The sequence below is a fragment of the Salvelinus alpinus genome, chromosome 10 (assembly GCF_045679555.1).
Source record: "Salvelinus alpinus chromosome 10, SLU_Salpinus.1, whole genome shotgun sequence".
Taxonomy (NCBI): Eukaryota; Metazoa; Chordata; class Actinopteri; order Salmoniformes; family Salmonidae; genus Salvelinus; species Salvelinus alpinus.
The window spans coordinates 14,049,648-14,074,477 of record NC_092095.1 but is presented as its reverse complement, the minus strand read 5'-3'; the positions used below and the strand labels follow the sequence as shown (position 1 = coordinate 14,074,477).

Genomic DNA, 24,830 nt, shown 5'->3' with positions numbered 1-24,830 from the left:
GACCTGGGCACACACATCCCTCGCTGCTGGACACCCAGGTATTACCTGCACTATTGCATCCATCTCTGCGAAGTATTGGTGGCTCTGCTTGGCACAGGACATCACCTGATATATAAATTCATGCTCCGTATGTGCCCAAACAAAATCTCCCCGGCATGATCCAGCAGGGAAACTCCTTCCCCTTCCCGTGTCTCAGCGGCCTTGGTCCCATCTGTCCATAGTTTTTGTTACTGATCTCCCTCCGTCTGATGGTTTTACTACTATTACGGTTGTTGTGAACAGATTCTCTCAATCCTGCTGTTTTTTCCCTCTTTCTGGTCTCCCTACCGCTCTCCAGGTCTTCCGGTACAATGGCCTCATGGAGGACATTATCTCCAACAGTCTTGAAGTTCCCACATATGCTGAGCACTTGTGGGCTGCTTTTCCTTCAACACTTCGGTCCAACTCATCCCAAACCATCTCAATTGGGTTGAGGTCGGGTGATTGTGGAGGCCAGGTCATTTGATGCAGCACTCCATCACTCTTCTTCCTGGTCAAATAGCCCTTACACAGCCTGGAGGTGTGTTTTGGGTCATTGTGCTGTTGAAAAACAAATGATAATAACACTAAGCGCAAACCAGACGGGATGGCGTACCACTGCAGAATGCTGTGGTAGCCATGCTGGTTAAGTGTGCCGTGAATTCTAAATAAATTACAGACAGTGTCACCAGCAAAGCACCCCCACACAATCACACCTCCTCCTCCGTGCTTCACGGAGGGAACCACACATGCAGAGATCATGCGCTCACCTACTCTGCGTCTCACAAAGACACGGCGGTTGGAACCAAAACTCCCACATTTGGACTCATCAGAAAAAAGGACAGATTTCCACTGGTCTAAATGTCCATTGCTCAGGTTTCTTCACCCAAACAAGTATGTTCTTATTGCTGTCCTTTAGTAGTGGTTTCTTTGCAGCAAATCGACCATGAAGGTCTGATTCACGCAGTCTCCTCTGAACAATTGACGTTGAGATGTGTCTGTTACTTGAACTCTGTGAATCATTTATTTGGGCTGCAATCTGAGGTGCAGTTAACTCTAATGAACTTATCCTCTGCAGCAGAGGTAACTCTGGGTCTTCCTTTCCTGTGGCGGTTCTCAAGAGAGCCAGTTTCATCACAGCGCTTAAAGGTTTTTGCGACTGCACTTAAAAACCTCTCTAGGGTATGTGGGACGGTAACGTCTCACCTTGTCAACAGCCAGTGAAACTGCAGGGCGCCAAATTCAAAACAACAGAAATCCCATAATTAAAATTCCTCAAACATACAAGTATTTTACACCATTTTAAAGATACACTTGTTGTGAATCCAGCCACATTGTCCGATTTAAAAAAGGCTTTACGACGAAAGCACACCAAACGATTATGTTAGGTCAGAGCCAAGTCACAGAAAAACACAGCCATTTTTCCAGCCAAAGAGAGGATTCACAAAAAGCAGAAATAGAGATAAAATGAATCACTAACCTTTGATGATCTTCATCAGATGACACTCATAGGACTTCATGTTACACAATACATGTATGTTTTGTTTGGTAAAGTTCATATTTATATCTAAAAATCTGAGTTTACATTGGCGCGTTATGTTCAGTAGTTCCAAAATATCCGGTGATTTTGCAGAGAGCCACATCAATTTACAGAAATACTCATAATAAACATTGCTAAAAGATACAACTGTTATGCATGGAATTTTAGATCCACTTCTCCTTAATGCAACCGCTGTGTCAGATTTCAAAAAAAACTTTACGGAAAAAGCACACCATGCAATAATCTGAATACAGCGCTCAGAGACCAACACAACCCAAAGAGATATCCGCCATGTTGTGTAGTCAACAGATGTCAGAATAGCATTATAAATATTCACTTACCTTTGATGATCTTCATCAGAATGCACTCCCAGGAATCCCAGTTCCACAATAAATGTTTGTTTAGCACAGTAATCAAAATTCATGACGCACGATCACTAGTTTCAGACGAAAAGTCAAAAAGTTCCGTTACAGTCCATAGAAACATGTCAAACGATGTATAGAATCAATCTTTAGGATGTTTTTAACATAAATCTTCAATAATGTTCCAACCGGAGAATTCCTTTGTCTTCAGAAATACAATGGAACGCAAGCTAACTCTCTCACGTGAACGCGACTGGTCAGCTCGTGGCTCTCTGGCAGACTCATTCCCCTCTCATTCGCCCCCACTTCACAGTAGAAGCCTCAAACAAGGTTCTAAAGACTGTTGACATCTAGTGGAAGCCTTAGGAAGTGCAATATAACCCAATTTCCACTGTATCTTGGATAAGCAAAGAGTTGAAAAACTACAAACCTCAGATTTCCTACTTCCTGGTTGTATTTTTTCTCTGGTTTTTGCCTGCCATATGAGTTCTGTTATACTCACAGACATAATTCAAACAGTTTTAGAAACTTCAGAGGGTTTTCTAACCACATCTACTACTAATATGCATATCCTAGTATCTGGGCCTTAGTAGCAGGCAGTTTACTCTGGGCACGCTTTTCATCCGGACGTGAAAATACTGCCCCCTTACCCAAAGAAGTTTTAAAGACATTTTCTGGATTTATTGACCATCATGTCTTAAATGATGGACTGTCCTTTCTCTTTGCTTATTTGATCTGCCATAATAAGGACTTGGTCTTTTACAAAATATCTTATGAATACCACCCCTACCTTGTCACAACACAACTGATTGGCTCAAACATATTAAGAAGGAAAGAAATTCCACAAATTAACTTTTAACAAGGCACAGCTGTTAATTGAAGTACATTCCAGGTGACTACCTCATGAAGCTTGTTTAGAGAATGCCAAGAGTGTGCAAAACTGCAAAGGGAGGCTAATTTGAAGAATCTAAAATATACTTTGATTTGTTTAACACTCTTTTTGTTTCTACATGATTGCATGTGTTAATTCATAGTTTTGATGTCTTCACTATTATTCTACAATGTAGAAAATAGTAAAAAATAAAGAAAAACCCTTGAATGAGTAGGTTTGTCCAAACTTTTGACTGGTACTGTAGGTCCTGGATGTCAGGAAGCTTGGCTCTCGTGATGTACTGGGCCGTACCCACTACCCTCTGTACTGCCTTACGTTCAGATACCGAGCAGTTCCCATACAGCCGAAGATGCTCCCGGTCACGATGCTCTCGATGGTCTTCAGTCTCCTGAGGGGGAAAAGGTGTTGTCTTGCCCTCTTCACAACTGTCTTGGTGTGTATGGACCATGATAGTTTGTTGGTGATGTGGCCACCAATATCCTGTCTACTATGACTGTTATGAATGTGTGTATAAAGAGTTATCCTGGGCTGAGGGAGTGGGTGGGACAGGGCGAGCGGGCGGGACAGAGCACGTGCTGGACTTTCCTGTTAACGTCGAGTCCTCCCTGTGTCAGATAACCCGCACTGACCCCTACTCTCTCCCGCCAGGCCTACCCTCTCCTCATGCCACACAATCAGGAGGCCCTGGGTAGCAGGAGGCATATGACCAACTGAGGCTAGGATATCTAGGATAGTTTAGGAACTATATTTTGATTATATAATATTTTCCCCTGAAATGGCTAGTCACCGTGCAAGGAAATGTGTTCCTAAAGGAATTAGGTTAGCTGAACGTTGTCGTGGTCAGGGCATCCTTGAGGGAATTTATATCAATTAGATTAAAGCTACTGTATGGCAACTTAGTCTTCTCTCTCAATTCAATTTAGTGGCATTATTGGCATGGGAAACATATGTTCACATTTCCAAAGCAAGTGAAGTAGATAATAAACAAAAAGTTAAATAAACAATAAAAATTAACAGTAAACATGACACAAACAAAAGTCCCAAAAGAATAAAGACATTTTTACTGAGTGTCTGTCAGCACACATAGGAACACAAAGACACGCCCCATTCTTCCCAGGTCCCCTTACAGCTTTCGCGTTTCACGTCTCCACTGCCGGGGGCCGGCCTCAGTGTGTGTGAGAGGACGGGGCAGTCAGTGGAGTGCAACTGAACTTCTCGGTCCAGCCGTGGAATACGCCTGTGAGGTGGCCTGCCTCGGTGTGTGTGTGTGTGTGTGTGTGTGTGTGTGTGTGTGTGTGTGTGTGTGTGTATAGACTATAGCCGAGAAGCAAAGTGACAGTATAAAACTTTGGACCTTTTCTCTCATCATAACCCGGGCTTCTCAGCCCTGTTGCAATGATGGTAAAACATTTATATTTTATTATTTGTATGTTTCTTTAGGTTGATTATGTACACGTGATGGGTTCTATAGCCTGTCATTTCTAGCCTGTTACGTTTTTCCTAATATGTTATTCTGTTATGTAACAGGTAATAGTCCGGTTCCGTTGTTCTTTTGAAGGGTTACTTCCTGACTGAACTATATAGCAGCCTACTGACAGATTACAGCTCAGTATTCCATGGTTGATTGTTAAACACACACAAACAACACTGTTGTTTGATTGTTTATTGCTGCGCACACTGCATGCCAGTATTGGCTATGGCTTTGGATGGGAGTCGAGCGCAGGGAAGCCTGTGTATGTGTGTGCCTGTGTGTGCCTGTGTGTGTGTGCGTGTGCGTGTGCGTGTGCCTGTGTGCGTGTGTGCGCGCGTGCGCGCGTGTGTTTCTTACTCTAGACCTGGAGACAGATTTCTCCTCTCCCATTTACTTAACTGATCAAATTAAGCCATTGATTAGCCAGAGAGTGATTAGAGTGAGACAGGGAGGGAGTGCGGGAGGGAGAGAGGGCATGAAGGAGGGAGGGAGGGAGGGAGGGAGGGAGGGAGGGAGGGAGGGCATGAGGGAGGGAGGGAGAGAGGCCATGAAGGAGGGAGGGAGGCAGAGAGGGAGGGAGGGAGAGAGGGCATGAAGGAGGGAGGGAGGGAGAGAGATAGGGAGGGTGGGAGAGAGGGCATGAAGGAGGGAGGGAGGCAGAGAGGGAGGGCGGGAGAGAGGGCATGAAGGAGGGAGGGCGGGAGAGAGGGCATGAAGGAGGGAGGGAGAGAGGGCATGAAGGAGGGAGGGAGGCAGAGAGGGAGGAAGGGAGAGAGGGCATGAAGGAGGGAGGGAGGGAGAGAGATAGGGAGGGTGGGAGAGAGGGCATGAAGGAGGGAGGGAGGCAGAGAGGGAGGGAGGGCGGGAGAGAGGGCATGAAGGAGGGAGGGAGGCCGAGAGGGAGGGAAGGCATGAAGGAGGGAGGGCGGGAGAGAGGGCATGAAGGAGGGAGGGCGGGAGAGAGGGCATGAAGGAGGGAGGGCGGGAGAGAGGGAGAGAGGGCATGAAGGAGGGAGGGCGGGAGAGAGGGCATGACGGAGGGAGGGCGGGAGAGAGGGCATGAAGGAGGGAGGGCGGGAGAGAGGGCATGAAGGAGGGAGGGTGGGAGAGAAGGCATGAAGGAGGGAGGGCGGGAGAGAAGGCATGAAGGAGGGAGGGCGGGAGAGAAGGCATGAAGGAGGGAGGGCGGGAGAGAAGGCATGAAGGAGGGAGGGCGGGAGAGAAGGCATGACGGAGGGAGGGCGGGAGAGAGGGCATGAAGGAGGGAGGGCGGGAGAGAGGGCATGAAGGAGGGAGGGCGGGAGAGAGGGCATGAAGGAGGGAAGGCGGGAGAGAGGGCATGAAGGAGGGAGGGCGGGAGAGAGGGCATGAAGGAGGGAGGGCGGGAGAGAGGGCATGAAGGAGGGAGGGCGGTAGGGAGGGCATGAAGGAGGGAGGGCGGGAGAGAGGGCATGAAGGAGGGAGGGCGGGAGAGAGGGCATGAAGGAGGGAGGGCGGGAGAGAGGGCATGAAGGAGGGAAGGCGGGAGAGAGGGCATGAAGAAGGGAGGGCGGGAGAGAGGGCATGAAGAAGGGAAGGGTTTGTCCCACTCGACCCTTATGTATGAGTGTGTCATTTTGTGTGTGTGTGTGTGTGTGTGTGTGTGTGTGTGTGTGTGTGTGTGTGTGTGTGTGTGTGTGTGTGTGTGTGTGTGTGTGTGTGTGTGTGCGCGCGTGTGCCTTCCATCAAGTTCTATTGATATTGAATTTGTTTATATATGGATTTATTCAAATAATTATGTGCGTGTCTGTCACCCATAGGGGATGAGGCAGAAGGAGGGACACAATAAGAGCTTTGTCAGCTGGGAGGATGGAATGTAGGAAGGGACCGGCCAGAGAAAGAAAGACAGAAGAGAGAGAGTAAATTAGTGATATTGTATACAGTTTCCCTTTTACCCCCCCCACCCCATGCCCTACCCATAATCCCCTGCTGAGGTACATGGTGTCTAATTAAATGTGGTGATTCCAAAACAACTCATGCACACAGGCATGTGCATGCTGGTGCACACACACCTTTGATGTCCAGTAACCCATGTGTCTAACAGCTGAGGGCTTCTTCAAATACTACCATTCTCCCATGTCTGGAGAGAAAGAGAGCGATGGAGGAAGGCAAGGGAGAGAGGGAGAAGAGAGAGAGAGACAGAAAGAAAAAAGAGAAGGATAGGGAGATAAAAAGAGAGAAGTCATAAAGAAGAAATGGAAGGCAATGTTCACCCAGATGGTCTCTCTTAGTTATAGCTCAGCTCTCCTCCTTTCATCTCATCCCTTCATCACAATGTTTTCCTCATGTTCCTCCTCTCCTCTCTATCACTTTCTCTCTCTCATTTATTTCCACTCCTCTTTGTTTATCCTCCCTTTCTCTGTTTTTGTCCTTCTCGTTCTCCTGTCCGTACAGACTTAGTAATATGCTAGTCTTTAACATGTAGTTGAGCCACAGAGATTTTGCGCTGCTTTCTGCTGTGTGTTGATCAGTTTAAACATGTCTTCTGTGCTGTCTCTACCTCTGTTCTGAAAACACATCTCTGGGTTAGATCGGACCTCCTAGAGCAGCAGCATGGACTGGGATTCGATCCCTACCCCCCGACAGATATATGGAGCATGGAATGATGACACACAAGCACACACCACACACGCATGCCCGCACACACACAGCCCAACAATGTGGCTGCTGAGGGCAGTTCTGTATCCCTCCACTAAAACGTAAGGAGACGAAACCCCTGCCCTGACTCGCCCTTTCACCTGGGTGGCTGTTAACATGTCTGAGGTGGGTGGGGGTAGAGGAGGAATAGTGACAGGGGAGGGGATATAGGGAGGTGTGAGAGGAGGAGGAGGAGGCATGAAGAGTGATAGGGGAGGGGGGTATAGGGAGGTGTGAGAGGAGGAGGAGGAGGAGGAGGAGGCATGAAGAGTGTTAGGAGAGGGGGTATAGGGAGGTGTGAGAGGAGGAGGAGGAGGAGGCATGAAGAGTGTTAGGAGAGGGGGATATAGGGAGGTGTGAGAGGAGGAGGAGGAGGCATGAAGAGTGATAGGGGAGGGGGGTATAGGGAGGTGTGAGAGGAGGAGGAGGAGGCGGCATGAAGAGTGACAGGGGAGGGGGGTATAGGGAGGTGTGAGAGAAGGAGGAGGAGGCATGAAGAGTGACAGGGGAGAGGGTAAAGGGAGGTGTGAGAGGAGGTGTGAGAGGAGGAGGAGGAGTACTCCTGTCATTATGAAGAGTACTCCTGTCAGTAGTCCTTCAGGTTATTCATTACTGTCCTTATTTTAATCTACCTGAATTTCAAGTGCTGTTGATCTCCATTTCCATCAGATCATATCAAACACACACATACCTCTTTATCTTTTGCCTGTGTGTGTGTGTGTGTGTGCGTGCGTGTGTGAGAAGTTGTCTGTCGAGGAGCAAATAGGGTGTTCGAGTCCGTAAAGGAAATGTCCTCAGACAGGGGAAGTGAGTTCTGAATTAGAGGAAGTGCACTGGAGCGGCTGGTGATTTGTGTTTCCTCTGGAGAAGAGGAGAAGCAAGGAGAGGAAAGGAGGAGAAAGGAGAAGAAAGGAGAGAAGAGAGAAGAAAGGAAAGGAGAGAAGAAAGGAGAGGAGAGAAGAGAGAAGAAAGGAAAGGAGAGAAGAAAGGAGAGGAGAGAGGAGATAAGAAAGGAAAGGAGAGAAGAAAGGAGAGGAGAGAGGAGATAAGAAAGGAAAGGAGAGGAGGAGAGAAGAAAGGAAAGGAGAGGAGGAGAGAAGAAAGGAAAGGAGAGGAGGAGAGGAGAAATGAGAGGAGAGAGGAGAGAAGAAAGGAAAGGAGAGAAGAAAGGAGAGGAGAGAGGAGAAAGGAGAGGAGAGAAGAGAGAAGAAAGGAGAGGAGAGAAGAGAGAAGAAAGGAAAGGAGAGAAGAAAGGAGAGGAGAGAAGAGAGGAGAGGAGAGAAGAGATAAGAAAGGAAAGGAGAGGAGGAGAGAAGAAAGGAAAGGAGAGGAGGAGAGAAGAAAGGAAAGGAGAGGAGGAGAGAAGAAAGGAAAGGAGAGGAGGAGAGAAGAAAGGAAAGGAGAGAAGAGGTGGAGGAGAGAAGAGGTGGAGGAGAGAAGAAAGGAGAGGAGAGGTGGAGAGAAGAAAGGAGAGATGGAGGAGAGGAAAGGAGAGGCAGAGGAGGGTAAGTGGGAGTGGGAGGAAGAGAAGGGAAGAGGGAGGAGAGGAAAGAGGAATGATAGAAGAGGGAGAATACGTGGTTGATGTGATTTTAACAAGGCTTTTTTTAACTAATCATGTTTGCTGTGGTATTTCACTCGTTTGTGTGTGTGAAACACAGAGACTCAACACACACACACACACACACACACACACACACACACACACACACACACACACACACACACACACACACACGTCCCCACCATGTCCTTCTGCTGCTCTTACTGTTTGTTTACATATCTATGTCTATTTTCCTCTTTGTTTAATTCCACCCCTCTCCAATTGCTGTCCTTCTTGTCACACCGTAAGGCCACTTCCTTTTATGTACCCTACTTTTACATACTCATAGACACACGCACACTCAATCTAGATGGAGATTTACTGGCCTTTGCTTTCATTCTTGTACAGAGCTGTGAAATAAACCTCACTCCAATCAACAGTTGAACAATGCAGGGTGGTTGGATCAGAGACTAGTACTCATGGTCATAGTCACGGTCGTAGAGTCCCACTGTGTTGTGTGTGTGTGTGTGTGTGTGTGTGTGTGTGTGTGTGTGTGTGTGTGTGTGTGTTTAACTATTCTTGTGGGGACCAGAAGTCCCTACAAGAATAGCAAACGAACAAAAAGTTGACCAGCTGGGGACATTTTGTTAGTCCCCACAAGGTCAAATGCTATTTCTAGGGGGTTTAGGGTTAAGGTTAAAATTAGTGTTAGGGTTAAAATTAAGTTAAATATTAAGGTTAGGAGCTAGGGTTAGTTGTAGGGTTAGGGTTAGGAGCTAGGGTTAGGTTTAGGGTTAGGATAAAGTTTAGGTTTTTGGGTTAGGGTTAGGGTTATGGTTAGAGTTAAGGTTAGGGTTAGGGTAAGAGTACGGGTTAGGATTAGGGTTAGGTTTAGGGTTAGGGAAAATAGGATTTTGAATGGGACTGAATTGTATGTCCCCACAAGGTTAGCTGTACAAGACTGTGTGTGTGTGTGTGTGTGTGTGTGTGTGTGTGTGTGTGTGTGTGTGTGTGTGTGTTTAGTTTCTGGGTGTATATTCCATGTAGATACAGTGTGCTTAATTTCTGGGTGTATATTCTATGTAGATACAGTGTGTTTAATTTCTGGGTGTATATTCTATGTAGATACAGTGTGTTTAATTTCTGGGTGTATATTCTATGTAGATACAGTGTGTTTAATTTCTGGATCTATCTTCTATGTAGTCTAACCTCCTTCTCCTCTCTCTCCTTTAGGACCCAGAGACATTCTGTCAGTCAGAATCAGACCAGATGATTCCAGACGAGACACAGGTGACAATAGATACCTCACACACCTAACCTCACACAGCTAACACATCTAACCTCACACATCTAACGTCACACACCTAACCTCACACAGCTACAATACACTGGTAGTAGAATGGTTAGTACATTAAGGCCTTTAGAGTTTGGACCAGCAGCACTATAGAAAGCACAGAAAGCCCAGGATCGGCTGGTGAGTTGTGTTTCCTCTGGAGAGGAGGAGAAGAAAGGAGAGGAGGAGAAGAAAGAAGAGGAGGAGAAGAAAGGAGAGGAGGAGAAGAAAGGAGAGGAGGAGAAGAAAGGAGAAGAAAGGAGAGGAGGAGAAGAAAGGAGAAGAAAGGAGAGGAGGAGAAGAGAGAAGAGGAGGAAAAGAGAGAAGGGGAGGAAAAGAAAGGAGAGGAGAAGAAAGGAGAGGAGGAAAATAAAGGAGAGGAGGAGAAGAAAGGAGAGGAGGAGAAGAAAGGAGAGGAGGAGAAGAAAGGAGAGGAGGAGAAGAAAGGAGAAGAAAGAAGAGGAGGAGAAGAAAGGAGAGGAGGAGAAGAAATGAGAAGAAAGAAGAGGATGAGAAGAAAGGAGAGGATGAGAAGAAAGGAGAGGAGGAAAAGAAAGGAGAGGAGGAAAAGAAAGGAGAGGAGGAGAAGAAAGGAGAGGAGGAGAAGAAAGAAGAGGAGGAGAAGAAAGAAGAGGAGGAGAAGAAAGGAGAGGAGGAGAAGAAAGAAGAGGAGGAGAAGAAAGAAGAGGAGGAGAAGAAAGAAGAGGAGGAGAAGAAAGAAGAGGAGGGGAAGAAAGGAGAGGAGGAGAAGAAAGAAGAGGAGGAGAAGAAAGGAGAGGAGGAGAAGAAAGAAGAGGAGGAGAATAAAGGAGAAGAGGAGAATAAAGGAGAGGAGGAGAATAAAGGAGAGGAGGAGAAGAAAGAAGAGGAGGAGAAGAAAGAAGAGGAGGAGAAGAAAGGAGAGGATGAGAAGAAAGGAGAGGAGGAGAAGAAAGGAGAGGAAGAGAAGAAAGAAGAGGAGGAGAAGAAAGAAGAGGAGAAGAAAGGAGAGGAGGAGAAGAAAGTGCCTTTCGGTTTACTTTCAAAAGAAGTTGCAAGACTTTACATGCCCAAGTTTTCACTGCTTTTAATCTGTTGTTCATGAAAAGAAAGGAGAACACCGTCACACTGTTAAGATGTGATATTATAAACTATTAAACTGTATGGTAAATGTGTGTGTTTCTCCCCAGTCGCCCCTGGATCTGATAGACACAGGGAAAGGCCTGAAGGTCCAGACAGCCACACCACATCTGGTCAGCCTGGGGAGTGGGAGACTGAGTGAGGCCATCACCCTACTGCCCCTTAAAGAAGGTAACACACACACACATTTAATTGGCCCATACTTTCCCTGATGCTTTTATCTGTTCATCTGTCTATAGATTTCACTGTAACCATGGTGACAGCTACTGGTGACAGCTACTGGTGACAGCTACTGGTGACAGCTACTGGGGAGAGAGAGAGAGCGAGAGCGAGAGCGAGAGAGAGAGAGAGAGAGAGAGAGAGAGAGAGAGAGAGAGAATAATATGATACTCTGGGAGGAAATCAAGGAACACTAGAACCAGGACAGGGAGACAGACTGACTTTTTTTTTTTTTTTTTTTTTTTTACCTTTATTTTACTAGGCAAGTCAGTTAAGAACAAATTCTTATTTTCAATGACGGCCTAGGAACAGTGGGTTAACTGCCTGTTCAGGGGCAGAACGACAGATTTGTACCTTGTACTTCCTCCATCAGGGAACACTAAACACACACACACAGTAATTTTACTGTAAAATGACATAATTGCAGTACATTTTTAGAGCTCAGCTCCCAGTCATGGACAGGTGTCTCTTGTTCATCAGTATTCGAGACAGATAGCTTGCTAACAAGATCTACACCCAGACACAGTCTAGACTGGTAGACTTAAACACAGTCTAAAACAGATGTGCTTCGCTGACTAGATCATCTCTAGCCTACAAATGCAAGACTGATCTCAACCCCACAAACATTTATTTATGATCGAAAGTCTACCCCACAACAACGTAACATGACTAGTTCCAGGAGTGACCCGTATCGGGCGAGAGGACGCGGTGATACCCCAAGACATCCCCATCCAGGGTGCAGGCATCGAGGCGGAACACTGTGTCATCACCAACAGGTCAGGGGTCATCACCCTTGACCCCTACGGTAACCTCTGCTCCCAGGACGGGGTCCCCGTGACATCACCCGTCCCGCTCACACAAGGTGAGATACTCAGAGGAATTCAAAAACAGGACCACACACACACACACACACACACACACACACACACACACACACTGGACCACAGAGTCTTGTACAGCTAACCTTGTGGGGACACACAATTCAGTCCTATTCAAAATCGTATTTTCCCTACACTAAACCTAAGCCGAACCCAAAAACCTAACCTTAACCCTAAAACTAACCCTAGCTCCTAACTCTAACCCTTAACGTAATTCTAACCTTAACCCTAAACCCCATAGAAATAGCATTTGACCTCGTGGGGACTAACAAAATGTCCCCATTTGGTCAAATTTGTGTTTATTTACTATTCTTGTGGGGACTTCTGGTCCAGAAAAGTTAAACACGTCCACAAACACACACACACACAGGACCACAGACACACACACACACAGTAACAAACATACACACAGTACCACAAACACACACACTTAGTCGCCACCTACTGGTAGTAGTTGCTGTAGTGCAAATTTGAGCGTGTGTGTGGTGTGTGTGTGTATGTGTGTGTGTGTGTGTGTGTGTGTGTGCGCAGTTAGCTTTCACATTCCTGTATATACAGTATGTGTATAAATTTGGCCCTTAGCCTATTAGCTTGATTAGCGTTGGTTTGGAACGGATAGCTCCTGATGTCTGCAATGCCATGATGACACAACGTCCAACTACTATAAAGAACACACTCCTCCTTTCCCCTTCCTCTCCCTCCTTCTCCTTTTCAAATCAAATCAAAGTTTATTTGTCACGTGTGCCGAATACAACAGGTGTAGACCTTACAGTGAAATGCTTACTTACAGGCTCTAACTAATAGTGCAAAAAAGGTATTAGGTGAACAATAGGTAGGTAAAGAAATAAAACAACAGTAAAAAGACAGGCTATATACAGTAGCAAGGCTATAAACAGTAGCAAAGCTATAAACAGTAGCGAGGCTATATACAGTAGCGAGGCTATATACAGTAGCGAGGCTATAACAGTAGCGAGGCTATAACAGTAGCGAGGTTATAACAGTAGCGAGGCTATAACAGTAGCGAGGCTATATACAGTAGCGAGGCTATAACAGTAGCGAGGCTATAACAGTAGCGAGGCTATAACAGTAGCGAGGCTATAACAGTAGCGAGGCTATAACAGTAGCGAGGCTATAACAGTAGCGAGGTTATAACAGTAGCGAGGCTATAACAGTAGCGAGGCTATAACAGTAGCGAGGCTATAACAGTAGCGAGGCTATAACAGTAGCGAGGCTATAACAGTAGCGAGGCTATAACAGTAGCGAGGCTATAACAGTAGCGAGGCTATAACAGTAGCGAGGTTATAACAGTAGCGAGGCTATAACAGTAGCGAGGCTATAACAGTAGCGAGGCTATAACAGTAGCGAGGCTATATACAGTAGCGAGGCTATAACAGTAGCGAGGTTATAACAGTAGCGAGGCTATAACAGTAGCGAGGCTATAACAGTAGCGAGGCTATAACAGTAGCGAGGTTATAACAGTAGCGAGGCTATAACAGTAGCGAGGCTATAACAGTAGCGAGGTTATAACAGTAGCGAGGCTATAACAGTAGCGAGGCTATAACAGTAGCGAGGCTATAACAGTAGCGAGGCTATAACAGTAGCGAGGCTATAACAGTAGCGAGGCTATATACAGTAGCGAGTCTATATACAGACACCGGTTAGTCGGGCTGATTGAGGTAGTACAGTACGTACATGTAGATATGGTTAAAGTGACTATGCATATATGCCTCTCTTTGAATCATTTTCACTCTTGCTTCAAAACAAATTGCATTGGCCACATACACATATTTAACAGATGTTATTATGGGTGTAGCGAAATGCTTTGTGTTCCTTGCTCCAACAGTGCAGTAATATCTAACAATACACAACAATACACACACACATCTACAAGTAAAAGAATGGAATATATATAAATATTAGGATGAACAATGTCAGAGTGGCATTGACTAAAATACAGTAGAATAGAATACAGTATATACAAATGAGATGAGTGAAGCAGTATGTAAACATGATTTAAACATGATTAAAGTGACTAGTTTTCCATTACTAAAATGAGCAGTGATTCCATGTCTATGTATACAGGGCAGCAGCCTCTAAGGTGCAGGGTTGAGTAACCAGTGATTCCATGTCTATGTACAGTATACAGGGCAGCAGCCTCTAAGGTGCAGGGTTGAGTAACCGGGTGGTAGCCGGCTAGTGATGGCATCTCCTAGTGATGACTTCTATTTCTCCTTCTCTCTTCTAGCTCCAAACATTCCTTTCTCTTATCCCGCTTGACCTTTTCCCTTCTTAGGGTTTTTTGGAAGAACACATTCCTCTATTGTCACATTCTCTCATTTTTTCCTACCTCTCTCTCCCCCCATTAATTTCTCTCTTTTCACACCTCAGGGATTGAGGTTAAATGTGGAAGACACATTTCAGTTGAATGCATTCAGTTGTATAACTGACTAGGTATCCCCCTTTCCCTTTCTGTTGTATAACTGACTAGGTCTCCCCCTTTCCCTTTCAGTTGTATAACTGACTAGGTATCTCCCTTTCCCTTTCAGTTGTATAACTGACTAGGTCTCCCCCTTTCCCTTTCAGTTGTATAACTGACTAGGTCTCCCCCTTTCCCTTTCAGTTGTATAACTGACTAGGTATCCCCCTTTCCCTTTCAGTTGTATAACTGACTAGGTCTCCCCCTTTCCCTTTCAGTTGTATAACTGACTAGGTCTCCCCCTTTCCCTTTCAGTTGTATAACTGACTAGGTCTCCCCCTTTCCCTTTCAGTTGTATAACTGACTAGGTCTCCCCCTTTCCCTTTCAGTTGTATAACTGACTAGGTATCCCCCTTTCCCTTTCAGTTGTATAACTGACTAGGTCTCCCCCTTTCCCTTTCAGTTGTATAACTGACTAGGTCTCCCCCTTTCCCTTTCAGTTGTATAACTGACTAGGTCTCCCCCTTTCCCTTTCAGTTGTATAACTGACTAGGTCTCCCCCTTTTCCTTTCAGTTGTATAACTGACTAGGTCTCCCCCTTTCCCTTTCAGTTGTATAACTGACTAGGTCTCTCCCTTTCCCTTTCAGTTGTATAACTGACTAGGTCTCCCCCTTTCCCTTTCAGTTGTATAACTGACTAGGTACCCCCCTTTCCCTTTCCTTTCCTCCCCACCTCTCTGTCTTGGTCTGGTCTGACCACTGTCCGTTAAAAGACGTCTTCCAGCGATTATTGACATTTTTACTGTTGAAAAGCGATATCCCAAGTATAAATACAGTAAAGTACACACACTAAAAGGGTCAAATAAATATGTTTTGAGCAAAATAGTGTTTTTGTTTTTATACACAACTGCAAACTTCAAGGAGTTGGTCTGACGGGAATCCGTGATGTCATCGGTCTCCCCCAGCTGTGCTATGTAATGTCTTACCTGGACCACCTTTTGAGATGTGCCTTTTGTTATGTTAATAATCAGGTGTTTGGGAGATTGGATTAACGCTTTAAATATTCACTGACCTGTCTGTTTTAACACTGTGGCTGGCTGACTCTAATATTGACAAGATGCTTTTTGATATACGTCCTGGAGGCCAAGGTATTGTCTCAGAGAGTCGTAGAGAAAAAGAGATATGAAGAGGGCAGGGCAGAGGGCAAGAGGTAGACAGAATTGGAAAGTTCATAGTAAGGACGGAGAAGAAGGGACAGAGAGAGAGAGAGAGGCAGAGAGAGAAAGAGAGGCAGAGAGGGAGAGAGAGAGGTGGAGAGAGAGACACACACACACGCACACACACTTGTGGGTTTAGAGAGAGAGTGTGAAATTGGAAACACACACACACGCAGCCAATAATCCGCATTGTGCTTGCAGTGTTTTTCCAATAACAGAGATTATAAACTGTTAGGTTCTAATTTTTCAGAGTAAATAGCTCACGGACACTAGAGAAGCTGAACCAAGTTTAATTCTCCCCAAAGGTTCTGTACAGCTGTGTTCAGATAAAGACATGTTTCCACCACTACCAGTATACAGTGGGGCAAAAAAGTATTTAGTCAGCCACCAATTGTGCAAGTTCTCTCACTTAAAAAGATGAGGCCTGTAATTTTCATCATAGGTACACTTCAACTATGACAGACAAAATGAGAAAAAAAAATCCAGAAAAATCACATTGTAGGATTTTTAATGAATTTATTTGCAAATTATGGTGGAAAATAAGTATTTGGTCAATAACAAAAGTTTCTCAATACTTTGTTATATACCCTTTGTTGGCAATGACAGAGGTCAAACGTTTTCTGTAAGTCTTCACAAGGTTTTCACACACTGTTGCTGGTATTTTGGTCCATTCCTCCATGCAGATCTCCTCTAGAGCAGTGATGTTTTGAGGCTGTTGCTGGGCAACACGGACTTTCAACTCCCTCCAAAGATTTTCTATGGGGTTGAGATCTGGAGACTGGCTAGGCCACTCCAGGACCTTGAAATGCTTCTTACGAAGCCACTCCTTCGTTGCCCGGGCGGTGTGTTTGGGATCATTGTCATGCTGAAAGACCCAGCCACGTTTCATCTTCAATGCCCTTGCTGATGGAAGGAGGTTTTCACTCAAAATATCACGATACATGGCCCCATTCATTCTGTCCTTTACACGGATCAGTCGTCCTGGTCCCTTTGCAGAAAAACAGCCCCAAAGCATGATGTTTCCACCCCCATGCTTCACAGTAGGTATGGTGTTCTTTGGATGCAACTCAGCATTCTTTGTCCTCCAAACACGACGAGTTGAGTTTTTACCAAAAAGTTATATTTTGGTTTCATATGACCATATGACATTCTCCCAATCTTCTTCTGGATCATCCAAATGCTCTCTAGCAAACTTCAGACGGGCCTGGACATGTACTGGCTTAAGCAGGGGGACACGTCTGGCACTGCAGGATTTGAGTCCCTGGCGGCGTAGTGTGTTGCTGATGGTAGGCTTTGTTACTTTGGTCCCAGCTCTCTGCAGGTCATTCACTAGGTCCCCCCGTGTGGTTCTGGGATTTTTGCTCACCGTTCTTGTGATCATTTTGACCCCACGGGGTGAGATCTTGCGTGGAGCCCCAGATCGAGGGAGATTATCAGTGGTCTTGTATGTCTTCCATTTCCTAATAATTGCTCCCACAGTTGATTTCTTCAAACCAAGCTGCTTACCTATTGCAGATTCAGTCTTCCCAGCCTGGTGCAGGTCTACAATTTTGTTTCTGGTGTCCTTTGACAGCTCTTTGGTCTTGGCCATAGTGGAGTTTGGAGTGTGACTGTTTGAGGTTGTGGACAGGTGTCTTTTATACTGATAACAAGTTCAAACAGGTTCCATTAATACAGGTAACGAGTGGAGGACAGAGGAGCCTCTTAAAGAAGAAGTTACAGGTCTGTGAGAGCCAGAAATCTTGCTTGTTTGTAGGTGACCAAATACTTATTTTCCACCATAATTTGCAAATAAATTCATTAAAAATCCTACAATGTGATTTTCTGTATTTTTTTTTCTCATTTTGTCTGTCATAGTTGAAGTGTACCTATGATGAAAATTACAGGCCTCTCTCATCTTTTTAAGTGGGAGAACTTGCACAATTGGTGGCTGACTAAATACTTTTTTGCCCCACTGTATATACTCCACTTTAGACTCTCCTCCTTCTCTCCAATCCTTAAATCTTATGGTTCGACAGGAAGAGGGTAATAGGGTAATGAACCATAATTTCTCCCTTCAGGAGATCTGACCTGACCTCAACCCCTCCTTCGCCTAATCCACAGATGTCAAGCCTCTTCCCCTATAGCAATCCTGTGACTTCCTCCCGTCCACCCAACACATTCCACAGCCACTCTGTCTTTCTACAGAGAACCATTAACCTCTGCAATATAAACCAGTGTCTTCCTTTATATACTATGTTTATGTGTATACAAATGATCAGAGTTTACCCAGAATCCAACAAAACCATACAACTAAGTCATATCACAGGAGCAAAGCCCTCTGAAAAACATCAGGGTGGATGTTTTTCTCCTTTTCCTACCCCTCTCTTCTATCCCCGTCTCTCTCTCCCTGGAAAGATCTCAATTGCATTCTCCCACGTCCTCGCTCCTCATCTTCTTCTCAAAACCCATTGGAGGAGAAGGTCAGAGGGGAGGGACCTCTGGCTTTCTTATCCAGTGCGTTTTGAAAAGGAGATGAGGAGAGAGGACCGGAGGAGTATGCAAAAAGTCACAGTTCTCTCCCTCATCTTCTTCTGTCCCAGCATCACTCTCTCTCTCTCTCTCCATAACCTCTCCTGCCACCCCCCCCCCCTTTTCTTTCTCACTCTTTACTAAAACTGTTCTTCTGTGTATCAGAGAGGCTGAATTTCGAAAAGTATGGCTTTGATAAAAATAACCTCTATTTGAGTTTTTATTTTCTCCCACTGAGGCATAGCCACGTGAAGTAGGGGTGTTGACGGTGCTGAGGGTGCTGCAGCACCCCCTGAAAAATGAGAACAAAAATATATTAATTTAAAAAAATCTCTGCTTTGGCAAAAAGATAGTTGTATAATTAAGAACAGAATCTTGGAGGATTGAATAGTTGGAATTGTAAGAGTTGTTGCCCTGTCTCTTTCTCTGTGATGTCATTCTAATGGACTCCAGAAAGAACAACCTTGTCTTCAAACATTTACATTATAAGATGCAAAGTTATGGTCAAAGACACAAAACATCCACATCAAATTAAATATTTTTCTTGATCAAATAACATGGAAAACAACCACTTTTTGTGCAGTATTAATTTACCATCCTTACAAACCACTTAATGTAAATTACTGTATTGTACATGGGCTGGTCATCTTGGTTTGGACCTGTAGACTTTCTATCAACATGAAGAAAAACAATGTGCAATACAGCAATTGAGTCCATTGTGACAAAGTGGTTTGTGATGATATGGCTCAGTTGGTAGAGCATGGTGCTTGCAACGCCAGGGTTGTAGGTTCGATTCCCACTGGGGACCAGTATGAACATGTTTGCACTCACTACTGCTAAAGTTGCTCTGGATAAGAGTGTCTATTAAAAGGAATGAATAGACCATTTCAGTTTTCACAAAGTATTTCAAGAAACTGGAAAACATATCAAGCAAGTATTTTTATATTCCACAAGTATTATTAGATTAACTGTTTTGTACAGATAATTATCAGACTCAAGTTACAAATGCTGGTAAACACTCAAATACATTTAGTTAAAACATTTCCACAAAAGTTGTGCACTGGGCCTTTACTAGTCCTGTATTAGCCGACTGATATACTCTTCAGCGCGGGCAAATTTTTTTTTGCAGCACCCCCAAACTACTTCCCGCAGCTATGCTCTGATGTGTTGAGTTCTATGGATTTGAGAGAGGCTACTGTAACATTCCCGTCAAGGTGTTTTCAGAGGATAAAAGTAGGCAGAAAAAAGCACAAGGGGGGTGGGGACTACATTCCTCTGGTTTTTAAACCGCTGTAATTCTACCAACAACGAGAAGGGGGTCCGGAGACTGTTTTAGCTGAACTGAAATGCGTTTTTAATCAAATACAGTCGTTTTGGATTTTAAAACCGCGTGTTTTTTTTTCATGCGGAGCTAGTAAACTTTCTTAGGGGCGGGTTTACTTTTTACCCCAGTCTATTCGCGTCAAGCAGGCGTCACCACCCCATGTTTGTTGAGTTGGTGCGCTCCTTACCTCAAACTCAACTGGATGGAAATCCGTGGACACCACAAGTCCCGAGTTATTTCTGGAGCTTTGTACTGGGCTGAAGGAGGATAAGAAAGCAGGGGGTTACTTTTCACCAATTGTCATGATAATTGTTGTACATAGAGAAAAAAGGAAAAATCCTGCTGTTATTTTCGCTGGATGGAACTCAGTAAAAAGGTTAGTAAAAAGTAACCTTATCTCAAAAGTTCACTGGCTTGGAGGAATCTTAAACGGCGCCAACATGTATGCGCAAGTGTGCATGTGGAACTGCGATTTGTCCTCTCATATCCTACAATAGTGTTTTGTGCAACATTTCCTACGTTTGGTTTTGTAGCCCTTTGACTTGTGGGGAAATGATACAGGTATTTGTTTGTCAGCTGATTTGATTTAATGGTAGTAAATTGGCAAGGGTAGGCTACTTGACCATTTGCGTCACTCTTACTCTGTTGCAACCATCAATTATATAATTGCTACAGATAAGAACCGATCTTGCTTTAGCCCCCTACCCTACGTTTTTAGTGGAAATTGACTTCATTACCTACGATCAAAGTTGAAAAGTCTCTCTTGACGTCAACATTGTAGGCAGCATCCACACATCACCTCAGCCAAGTCTCATAGACGAGACGTAGTATAGTAAACGTAAATCCGGGACCCTGAAACTAATATGATATGGTTACATAAGACAGAAGGTTATTTAAAGGGACATTTAAAAAAAATGAAAATTAAATGTTATGTTATTAATCATCTCCACTACCACCCCAACATTAACGTATGTAAAAATGGCACGTTGCTATGTTTTGTAGTAAAAAAAATAGAGGAAGATACGTTTTACCAATGACATCGGTGTGCATTGTGATTTTAACCAATCAGGAGGTGTTGCCTCCTAATTGTCTATTAATTGATGATGTCATTGGAAACACTTATCTTTCTTTTTTAATACTAACATAAACTTGCCATTTTCAAATTTATTACAAATTAAAAAAACGTAAATATCACATTTACATAAGTATTCAGACCCTTTACTCAGTACTTTGTTGAAGCAGCTTTGGCAGCGATTACAGCCTTGAGTCAGTCTTCTTGGGTATGATGCTACAAGCTTGGCACACATGTATTTGGGGAGTGTCTCCCATTTTTCTCTGTAGCTCCTCTCAAGCTCTGCCAGGTTGAATGGGGAGCGTCGATGCACAGCTATTTTCAGGTCTCAAGAGATGTTCGATTGGGTTTAAGTCCGGACTCTGGCTGGGGCATTCAGAGACTTGTCATGAAGCCGCTCCTGCTTGGTCTTAGCTGTGTGATTAGGGTCGTTGTCCTGTTGGAAGGTGAACCTTTACCCCAGTTTGAGGTCCTGAGCGCTCTGGACACTTTTTCATCAAGGATCTCTCTGATACATATTTTATGATGACATTTTGTGACGTTTTTGTTTGTTTTGGACTTCGGTAAAGTTTTTTCCCCCGGCTGATCAGGCACACACGTTTTTCATGGAGGCACACCAAAGGTGGTAGCTGGTAGCCCTTTGTCAGTGATTGGTCAACAGTGGGGATTCTTCTTATTTTAATCAAATATGGGGGGAAAGGGTGTTGCACATGTCACCATTAATATCCGCACTATGAGGAGAGTTAATGTAAAGTCCCTCTTAATTCACCTGCACATTCATTTATTTGCTGTTCCTTTAACATACAATCCATTATGTACAATTGCACTAAATATTATTTGAATAATGCAAGTTTTTAAATCCCTGCTGTCTTTAAAATGACATTCAGGAGCAAAAAGTTTTCAATAGTTGTTTTTAATTAATAAAAAAATAATAATAATTGGAATATATTGGAATGGTGTGTGTATGTATGTATGTATGTGTATATATATATATATTTGATTTATTTATTTATTGGGTAACTGGCCCCAGGTGCCAGTTTCTCCTAGTAGGGGATGGAGCGAGTTGCCCCCAACACACTCATCCAACATAGGTCATTTTAGAGTAAAATAGTAATACGTTTTTCTCTCTAAACAGGTGGATTATTTAAGACTTTCCAACTTGTATATTTAAAAATATATATATATATAATCTGGCAACATCTTGTGGTTTTAATGTGAATTACAGGGAGGGGGCTAGTTGCCCCCTAGTACCCTAACGGTGCTCCTATGAAGGGTCTAACAATTAATTTAACCTTAAGATGCTTTTGGGGAAACTGGGCTTAGTTCAGTTCAGACAGACAACGTGATTTCACATGACAAGACAAAACTGCCTGCGGTCATAGAAGGTAGAACTGAAGTGAAGCCAAAGGAAGTCTGTCTGTCTTTCAATGGCTTTAGCTCTGTCCTGGGACTCTGTTATTTATTCAGGGATTTGATTTAAGATGGCAAGATTAGCCACATGACTTTATTTGTTTTCTAAAGGAGAGAGGACATTTAATTGAAAGCAGCAGCATTTGTCAGCTGACATGGCAATGTTACTCACGGATACTTAAACGTAAACTCACTTGCCTCCTTTCTTCCTTCCTTCCTCCCATCCTACCTTAGTCTATAGTAGACGTATTCATTTAACAGGTGTCCGCATGCTTCCCATCCAAAATTGTTCAGACGATTTGGTACATATTTTATGAGGACATCTTTTTTTGACGACGTTTTGTGACGTTTTTGTTCGTTTTGGACTTGTTTTTTCCCCGGCTGTTCAGGCACACACATTTTTTTCAGGAGGCAAGCCAAAGGTGGTAGCTGAAGACTACGCCCCTTCGTCAGTGATTGGTCAGCAGTAGGGATTATTCAATATAGCGAGAGATTACTTGTCTTCATGCAAAAACATTTCATTGAGAAATACTGCACCAAAAATCTTTGTAATATTGCGCCAATAAGATCTCCTCAGCAAACATGTCAAAATTAATGACAGATCTCTTGAGTTATGGAAGATATTAATTCTGACTATTTTGAAAAAGTGTATACTGGCTATGGCATCTCAAAATGGACAAACTATTGCCTCCTTTTTCCCCCTAAATTTTCAAGCGAAGGTCTCTTTGGCAAATCACAGGAGTGGAATGTAATAGCTGAACAGAGACGACAACCAGGCTATCGATTTAGATCAACCAGAATAAATTGGTACCAGGCTTCTTCTTCACTGGCATCTGTATGATCAAAGTGTGTGCGGTTATCGTTGTAGTTGGGGGATAGCTGTAAAAACGAAATGTCCTGTAGCCCAGATTGTGTGTTTGTGTTGTCTAGGGGGAGGGAGGAAATTAGAAAGTAGTTTAATAAACAAATAAGGGCAACAGTTGTGTAACACTGGCAGACTGTTGAAAGTCAGGGAATTAGAGTTTAAAGAAAAGACTGCAGTTACACACACAGATAGATGTTCTCTCGCTCTCTCTCTCCTTCCCTCTGACTGTTTATATACTGTGAGTGATTAGACAGAGACTGTAAAAAGTATTTATATACACACACACACACACACACACACGGTCATACAAGGTCACACACGGCATAGGCGAGAGTGGGGTAAATTGAGCAAAAGGGGTAAGTTGAGCCACCCTTGTTTCTAGGAAACCATACACAAAATGTATAATTTGACAATTTTTTTAGGAAAAGGTTGTCATTTCATGGAGTCTGTGAAGGAATAAACCACATGGAAAATGTGATGAGCAAGTTAGGTCCAAAAAACAGATTTTCACCAAGTCAAATTAAGCCAAAGTAGAATCAGACTAGTTTAATACAGATTAGACCTCAATGCTATAAGAATCAGACTAGTTTAATACAGATTAGACCTCAATGCTAGAGACATCAGACTAGTTTAATACAGATTAGACCTCAATGCTATAAAAATCAGACTAGTTTAATACAGATTAGACCTCAATGCTATAAGAATCAGACTAGTTTAATACAGATTAGACCTCAATGCTATAAGAATCAGACTAGTTTAATACAGATTAGACCTCAATGCTATAAGAATCAGACTAGTTTAATACAGATTAGACCTCAATGCTATAAGAATCAGACTAGTTTAATACAGATTAGACCTCAATGCTATAAGAATCAGACTAGTTTAATACAGATTAGACCTCAATGCTATAAAAATCAGACTAGTTTAATACAGATTAGACCTCAATGCTAGAAACATCAGACTAGTTTAATACAGATTAGACCTCAATGCTAGAGACATCAGACTAGTTTAATACAGATTAGACCTCAATGCTAGAGACATCAGACTAGTTTAATACAGATTAGACCTCAATGCTAGAGACATCAGACTAGTTTAATACAGATTAGACCTCAATGCTAGAGACATCAGACTAGTTTAATACAGATAAGTGGCTGAATGGCTTCTCTGTATCATGTGGAAGGGTCAGTTTAAGGTTAACAGAGATGGTGAAGGTGATTTTATTTTTCCTGACCTTCACTCAGTGACCTTTGTACTGCTGCACCCGAAAAAGAGTGTGTGTGTTATGGGGTTGTGAGCCTGGTGTCTTATTAATGCCTCCTGACTCAGTGATTCTAATTGATGGCCTGAGCAAACACTGTGGTCTGGAACAGATCCGACCGTGTGGTTGACTGAGGAGTGCAGCAGATGAACAGACCCGACTGTGTGGTTGACTGAGAAGTGCAGCAGATGAACAGACCCGACCGTGTGGTTGACTGAGCAGTGCAGCAGATGAACAGACCCGACCGTGTGGTTGACTGAGCAGTGCAGCAGATGAACAGACCCGACTGTGTGGTTGACTGAGCAGCGCAGCAGATGAACAGACCCGACCGTGTGGTTGACTGAGCAGCGCAGCAGATGAACAGACCCGACCGTGTGGTTGACTGAGCAGTGCAGCAGATGAACAGACCCGACCGTGTGGTTGACTGAGCAGCGCAGCAGATGAACAGACCCGACTGTGTGGTTGACTGAGAAGCGCAGCAGATGAACAGACCCGACCGTGTGGTTGACTGAGAAGTGCAGCAGATGAACAGACCCGACTGTGTGGTTGACTGAGAAGTGCAGCAGATGAACAGACCCGACCATGTGGTTGACTGAGCAGCGCAGCAGATGAACAGACCCGACTGTGTGGTTGACTGAGAAGTGCATCAGATGAACAGACCCGACCGGGTGGTTGACTGAGAAGTGCAGCAGATGAACAGACCCGA

The 24,830-nt window shown here is 44.1% G+C and overlaps 1 protein-coding gene across 1 annotated transcript in view; it reads left to right on the top strand.

The window, feature by feature from the left end:
- The first annotated feature begins 964 nt into the window (after window positions 1–964).
- LOC139531436 (pleckstrin homology-like domain family B member 1) overlaps window positions 965–24,830 on the top strand; it is an 82,220-nt gene continuing 58,354 nt past the window's right edge. The window contains exons 1-4 of the mRNA XM_071327884.1: window positions 965–970; window positions 9,736–9,792; window positions 11,005–11,125; window positions 11,847–12,035. Of these exons, the coding sequence (XP_071183985.1) occupies window positions 965–970; window positions 9,736–9,792; window positions 11,005–11,125; window positions 11,847–12,035 (373 nt within the window). The remainder of the gene's footprint in view (window positions 971–9,735; window positions 9,793–11,004; window positions 11,126–11,846; window positions 12,036–24,830) is intronic.